At 32.7% G+C, this 7935-nt stretch overlaps 1 protein-coding gene across 1 annotated transcript; it reads left to right on the forward strand.

Annotated features, from left to right (window-relative positions):
- Nucleotides 1-1723: 1723 nt before the first annotated feature.
- Nucleotides 1724-4960, forward strand: LOC109804496 (putative receptor-like protein kinase At5g24010). Its single transcript, XM_020366332.3, has 2 exons — nt 1724-2509; nt 2651-4960. The coding sequence occupies exons 1-2, from the start codon at nt 2101-2103 to the stop codon at nt 4600-4602; spliced, it is 2361 nt and encodes a 786-aa protein (XP_020221921.1). The 5' UTR covers nt 1724-2100; the 3' UTR covers nt 4603-4960.
- The last annotated feature ends 2975 nt before the right edge of the window (nt 4961-7935 follow it).

A 7935-nucleotide genomic window follows, 5' to 3' on the forward strand; every position in this document is an offset into this window, starting at 1 on the left:
TGATAAGCCATTAATCATATCATAAACACTACATTACATGCATTTAGTATCCTATTTAATTGATTTTTTTTTTTTATTTTTCTTGTTATTCTTCTTGAAATTATTATAGTGTGTATCTTTTTCAATAAATTTATGTTAAACATCGAAATAATATTTTCATCACAACAACATTTATTGTCGAAAAACAAAGCATAAAACTAATATTACATGTTGCATTGTAGAATTAATACATATTGAAATAAATGTATATGAACCAATTTTATGTAATTTTAAAATAGAATCTTCATTATCAAATTCAGTATAAAAATAATAATATTATTAACATATACATAAGTTATAGTACATTAAAAAAAATATTAAACTCTATTTTGTATATATTAATTTATAAATATCATATAATCAACTTTTTTTTATTCTTATAAAATAAAGGTAATAATGATTTTAAAATATAAATAAAATATACTTTAAAACATCAATTAATAAAATAAATAATTTTTTAATACATTTATCATTTTATAAAATATATATTAAATCAAATACTGTGCATTGAACAGATAAATATACTATTTGTCTTTATTAGTAGTACTTCCCTTTCAAAATAAACGTTTTGTAGGTTTTGTTGAAATAGTAATGAAGCTGTGATTCTAGGAATTACTAATAAAGGTTTATGATAAAAGGAAAAAGAAACAACTTTTCAAAGAATTTTTATTTAATAATTTATTTTATTAAAAAATACTGACAAGTGTCATCACACTTTTCTTTGTCATTTAAAGAAGACTAACATATAATTTAATCTTTTATTTTACTGTAAAAATTTATTTTAATTTTTATCTTTTAAAATATTTATTTTAATCTTAAATTTTTAAAATTTGGTTAATATTATTCTTTCAAAATCTTTTTATTTTTAATTATTAAATATTATAATCTTTATTTTATTAATTTAAAACGTAAAACTTATTTCATTAAATTCACAATATGAAATTCAATTATTCATAAAATGTATATTTTATCATGATGTAGAGATTGTGTCATCACACATTATGTTGCACCAAATGAACTAATATAACAAATAGATGGAAATTATACTGAATTAGAAAGTAATACTAGTATTAACTTTATGAAGCGATGCATTTCCTCCCAGCTACCACACAGTAGTGGAAGGCAGCCAAACTGATTACTTGAAATCAACATTTCTGTTAACTTTCTTGTCAACCAATTAAACATGCCAACCAAAGAAGACTCTGGGCCATTAATGATTGCTAAGTAGACTAGAAGCAAATAAGCCCCACTACCACTTCTGTTAATAGAAGTAATTGAATGAACATTCACTACCATTCTATTCCACTATGCATGATATGTTATCCTTCTTGTAAAGCACCATGATTTTGTAATTTGTCATTCACACTCAGATTGTTCATACAATATGCCATCTAGAAGAAATTGATACAAAAAATTGACTCTTAGAAGCACAGATGAATCTTTATTAGAATTCGTCGTAAGTGCATGTAAAGTGAGTAATTCTCTTCTTAATATAATTTATTTTATATTTAAAATTAATATTTAAATTTTAAATATTTTAATTAAGATACACAAATCGCTATTATTTATATTAATTAATGTTAGTATAAATATCATGTATGTAAAAATGAAAAAAAAAAAATGTACTTCAAGCAAGCAAATTAAAAGCTGCATTTTAGTTTGGCAAAAGCATATGAACTCAGTATTTGTTTTTTGGAGATAAAACAGTATTTTTATTTGCAAATAAACTACGTGACCATTTCTTTGTTTCTCTTATACTACACAAAGGACCACTGAATCTAAGGAGCAGAAACCGAACCAAACTGAATCTAGTACTGTTAGTTCAAGCAGCATGACACATTTTTGTGTGAAGCATCCAAAAATGTTGCTTTTTAAAGATAACCAACAACAAAATGAAAGTAGTGGCAACCCCTTTGACTTGATGAGTGACCAAAATTCATGTACATTTATTGCCTCTCTTCTTTCTTTATAAGTCTTCACTGCAAAATCTTTCACAGCTTCTATTTCTTCCATGTGAGCTTCAAACTCCTCAATAGACAAAGATCATAAATTCCTTCTTCCATGGAGTCTCAGAAGCTAATTATACATTTCATTCTTCTCCTTTTGATCCCTTGTTCTTCCTCTTTCATTCCCATAGATAACTACCTTCTCAACTGTGGGTCACAGAACAATGTTTCTCTCTTCAACCGCATCTTCATGAGTGATTCCACCAACCAAGGCTTAACCTTTCTCTCTGCTGACAAATCCATTTCCCTCACCAACCAAAACCCTCATCCAGATTTGCCTACTTTGTACCACACTGCAAGAGTTTTCCGCAGCACAGGAAGCTACAGGTTCAACCTGATGAAGAATGGTACCCACTTTGTTCGTTTTCATTTCTCACCCTTTAAGGCTCAAAGGTTTGATCTAAAATCTGCCATCTTCAGTGTCTTGGTTGATGGCAATTTGTTGCTGAGAAATTTCAAGCCAGGTAATGGTGCACTGCTTAAGGAGTTTATTTTGAAGGTAGAGTCAAATTTGCTAGAAATTGTGTTTAGACCAGAAGGTAATTTAGGTTTTGGCTTTGTCAATGCTATGGAGGTGTTTACTGCTCCTGATGATTTTGTTATAGATTATGGAGCTAAGTTGGTTGGCCCTTTTGGTGTGATGGAGTACAAGAACCTTTCATCTAAGGTTTTGGAAACTATCCATAGAATCAATGTTGGGGGTGCGAAAGTAACTCCTTTTAATGACTCCCTTTGGAGGACTTGGATTCCTGATGAGGAATTTCTTGTTTTTAAGGATGCTGCTAAGCCTGTGGTGAGCTCTCACACACCAAATTACCAGAAGGGAGGTGCGAGTCGAGAGATCGCACCTGATAATGTTTATATGACTGCTCAGGAAATGAACAAGGATCACTCCATTATAGCTTCACAATTCAACATAACCTGGGATTTTCCAGTGGCTCCGGGTGGTGTTCGACACTTGGTTCGGTTGCATTTCTGTGATATTGTTAGTACTGCCCTTAATTTGCTCTACTTTGATGTGTACATCAATGGATATTCTGCATACAAGGATCTTGATTTGTCATCTTTTGCATTCCATGTGCTTGCATTTCCAGTCTACGTGGATTTTGTGGCAGATTCTGATGATTCGGGTGTTATTCGAGTAAGTGTTGGCCCTTCTGCACTGAGCAATTCTATGAGGATAAATGCCATATTGAATGGAGCAGAGATAATGAAAGTGGTCAATGTTGTGGACTCGCATGTTGCTCATAGGAAGAAGAGGTTGTGGGTGGTGTTGGTGTGTTCAATTGTTGGAGGAATTGTTGTTTTGCTTTTAGTTATAGCTGCTTTTCTACTTGCTCTCAAATGTAGGAAGAAGAAGAAGAAGAAATCAAAACCAAGGGCAGTGGAAAGTGTAGGATGGACGCCTTTGCGAGTTTTTGGAGGGAGTTCACTTAGTAGATTATCTGAGAAGACAGCTTTGAACTCTCCTGGCTCTTATGGCTATTGTGGCTTGAGAATCCCTTTTGCTGATATACAATCAGCCACAAATAATTTTGATAGAAGTCTAATTATAGGTACTGGAGGGTTTGGTATAGTTTACAGAGGGGTGCTCAAAGACAATGTGAAGGTTGCAGTCAAGAGAGGCATGCCTGGATCCAGACAAGGCCTTCCAGAATTCCAGACTGAGATAACAATCTTGTCCAAAATTCGCCATCGCCATCTTGTTTCGCTAGTTGGATATTGCGAAGAAAATTCAGAAATGATACTTGTCTATGAGTATGTGGAGAAAGGTCCACTCAAGAAGCATCTATATGGCTCAGCAAGACATGAGCCTTTGTCTTGGAAGCAGCGTCTCGAGATATGCATTGGTGCTGCTAGAGGTCTCCACTATCTGCACACCGGTTTCGCGCAAGGAATCATCCACCGTGACATCAAATCTACTAATATTTTGCTTGACGAGAACTATGTGGCCAAGGTTGCTGATTTTGGTCTTTCAAGATCTGGACCTTGCATCAATGAAACACATGTGAGTACTGGGGTGAAAGGTAGTTTTGGTTATCTTGATCCTGAGTATTTCCGAAGGCAGCAGCTTACAGATAAGTCAGATGTTTACTCATTTGGGGTTGTGCTTTTTGAGGTTCTTTGTGCAAGACCTGCTGTTGATCCACAACTTGATAGGGAGCAGGTAAACTTAGCTGAATGGGCGCTCGAGTGGCAGAAAAAGGGCATGCTGGAGCATATTATTGATCCTTGTCTTGTTGGGAAGATAAAGCAAAGCTCATTGAATAAATTTGGTGAAACAGCAGAGAAATGTTTGGCTGAATATGGTGTTGATAGGCCAACTATAGGTTCTGTATTGTGGAATTTGGAATATGCACTTCAGCTCCAAGAAAGTGAACAAGAAGGAGAGTCATATGATGATAGTGGTGCTCTGGAAACAGTGAATATGACAACTACAATAATTCCTGAGAGTCCTTCTAGCAACATAAGAAGAGAGGGAGATAATGATAATGGTTATTCAGACATGAGTGCTACCGAAGTTTTTTCTCAACTAATGAACACAGAAGGAAGATAGAGATAGAACCATCCTGCAAATAGAGGCAACTCTTGCTGACGTATAAAAAGGTTTACATGGAAATAATGGTTTCAAGCTGCACCTGTGCTTTCATAACTATTTTCTTTATAGTTTTTCTTTTGTTAAAAAAAATTGCACAAAACCAATATTAACATTTACACATTGAAGGGAGTGATAGGCAAGGCTAGTTTATAGTTTCTTACGGATGTTTGGATAATCTTTATTTTCATGATGTCTGACATTGTAGAGATGCAAAGTATCTACCATAGTATAATCTTGTCCAATTATGTTATGTAGCTGTGATCTGTATTTATCAAGAGTTGAATTGGTATAACTATATACGTTGCAATGTTTGCAAGTTCCCTTCCCTTCTATCATTAATTTTTATTTCTTCCGTTTCTGCTTTAGTTGAAAGATGAAGTTGATCTTAATGATGTAACATGAAGTAAAATAGTTGTCATAATTGTTTTAAAAATTGTTATTTACTTATTTTGGCCTGATATGAATTCATTTGGGAAAATCAAATGCACCATGCTCTTCATCCATAGCTTTCAGCATTGTGAGATATAAGATGGGATAGGTAGGCAATCTTGTCCCATGAATGACTTGACAGCTTCCACGAATAACGATCTAATTTCATACAACCATATGTAATACCGTAATAGTTTCCCTTGAGATTTTCCATGAGCAGCAAAGATGGATATTGTACAAGATAGGCTAAATATTGGCAAATTTATTTATTACCTAAAAATCTAAAGGTATAATTTTGTGCCATAGAGGATTTGCCAGATCATAGAACTATTGCTTTAGATAAACTCTTACCAACAGGTGTTCCTTTTGAGTTTAAATGCGTACAACATTTGTGTTAAGAGACTGTGATAAGCAATTTAAGTGAGAAAAAGACTTCCAAGTTCCCAATAATCAGTGCATTGGAGGATGATCAACAAAGTCTATACAATGCCAAGACCCAAGTTTGATTGATGATCTGAACATGGTTTAAAAGAAATCATTGGCCTGACCTGCATTACGTGCATTTTTTGAGCTGATACCTGCCATAAATAATGAGAAATAGAAGCTTGATCAAATAGAAGCTTCAATAGTGGAGAATAAAGTCTATACTTCCATTCAATAGGATTTCCCCCAACCTGCATATCATATTAATTATGCGAATGATAAATGTACAATAATTTATATAACGAATAGAGAAAAAAAGAGGAAAGAGATTGAAATTTAAAATGCAATAAATAATGTCAGAGGGAAAGATTGATAAAAAAAAAATGTTGTATAAATTGTCACAAGTGTATTGTTACTCATTAATTAATATGTTAACGTGGCATTGAGGTAATTCATATTTGATGTCTCTGTAGATTTTTCTTTTAAATGTAATTCATTTTTTTCCATATCTAATATAGTAAATGTAATTGTTCTCTTAAGCTCCTTATCAGAGAAAATCATAAAAATATACTCCATTCTTGTGTTCTGCGGATCAGTTATATATAGCTCATAGCTCAAGTTAGTTGCTAAGAGATGCTGCAGGTGCCTCGGATCAGACTCTAAGAATATCTGTCAGGATTCAGGAATATACACTTTGAGGCTACATCTACATTTCACGTGCTATTATGTCATTTCTCATTCCTTTTTTTTTTCTCAACAGAAGATCATTTACCATGTAAACTGTATAATGGTCAAAGAATACTTATTCAGTTCAAGATTTTTGGCCCTGCCCAAATTCTTCTCACTCCACTAATTTAAAGAAAGAAATGGATCCTTTCAGATAAGGTTGGAACGATGCATAGAAGAATTTACACACACACACACACTCACAAATGGCTACATGAATTACTATTACCGCAATCATAGGTCCAACCTCTTAAAAATAAGATTCCTAATCAAGTAGGACCACTACATGAACAAAATAGGGATGCCCAGGAAAGGTTGGATTCCACCATTTTGCTTTTTCCATCGTTTAATAGGTTATTCTCTGTATGTATTTCAGAGCTTTCATTCAAAAAGGCTAATAAACTGTGCCCAATCCTGCGGATTTTCCCAATGTGGGGGCAATAGTAGTTTGTCCTACACTTCTTTCTCAGCTTCACTATCAAACAAAAACTTGTGATCCACTTGTAGTTGTCTATTGAGACGCGCTTCTCTATGCTCCCCCCTGCTTCTTAGAGCAATAAATTATTTGCCTAGTGAAAACCTCAATGTTTTTAAGATAAATTTGGATCAAATCAATGGTTCAAATTAAAGGAAATTAAGATAAGTATTTCAATTTATACTACAAGATTAGAGTTAATATGCGGCTTATCAGGTATCAATCTTATAATTGAATTGTGTTTCTTTCGACTAGAATAATATATATTTTATGAAAATGAAGTCAAACATGTATATATATATATATAAGAGTTAATCACTTATACACTATCAGTGTAAAGTTTTTTTACACTGGTAATCAATCAGATCTGGTAATTAAAATAAAATAAAAAAAGGCATTATTAATATATCTGATTGATTGTCAATATAAAATTTTTTACACTGGCAGTATATAGGTGATTAACTCTATATATAAAAGGCATCATAGTTCCTAAATGGTCCAAGTTTAATTGTGTTATCAGTGAATTTCCTTAAATGGGTTCTTTTTATTTAAAATAAAACGGTATTGATTTTTAACTCAAATATACTTTTTCAAACTGTTTGTTTCATTGATGAATTGTGATTTCTATAAATAATTTAACATTATTGTATAAATGTGTTCAATTATATCAAATTCAATGGTGATAAATTTATCAACACATATTTCAACCGAAGAGATCATTACTAAAAATAAAAATAAGAACTAAAAGAAGTAAAAAGTATAACTATAATGATAAGAAGAAAAAAGTGGAATAGAAAGCATACACATAATTCTCAAAACTGGAAGTAATTAATGACAGTAGGTAAATTGGTTTATATAGAGTTTGTGTAAAATATTTTATGACCCCAACAATACTCCTTTTTTTTTTTAATATTTAAACAAAAACGTTATTGGCTAATGATTATAGATCATACGTTTAGCGTGTGGTTCAGCGGTAAGGGGTTATCCACGCTTAAGCAAGGTCAGGGATTTGAATCTTGTCTTGTGTATGCAGCCGCGTTAAATCTTGGGGCCAGCCATCCCACCTTTTGAAGTGCCTCCAACGTAGCGAGAAGATTAGTCACCGCTATCGGCGGTGGATATTCCATGAACGAAAAAAAAAAAAAAAAAACTCATGTGCAACTGTCAAAAACTACTAAAAACTCACATTAACTACTTTGGTTGATTTTTTGATATAATTGAAAAAATCCACTTTCCTA

The sequence above is a fragment of the Cajanus cajan genome, chromosome 1, assembly GCF_000230855.2.
Source record: "Cajanus cajan strain Asha chromosome 1, NIPB_CcT2T_4, whole genome shotgun sequence".
In the NCBI taxonomy this organism is placed as follows: Eukaryota; Viridiplantae; Streptophyta; class Magnoliopsida; order Fabales; family Fabaceae; genus Cajanus; species Cajanus cajan.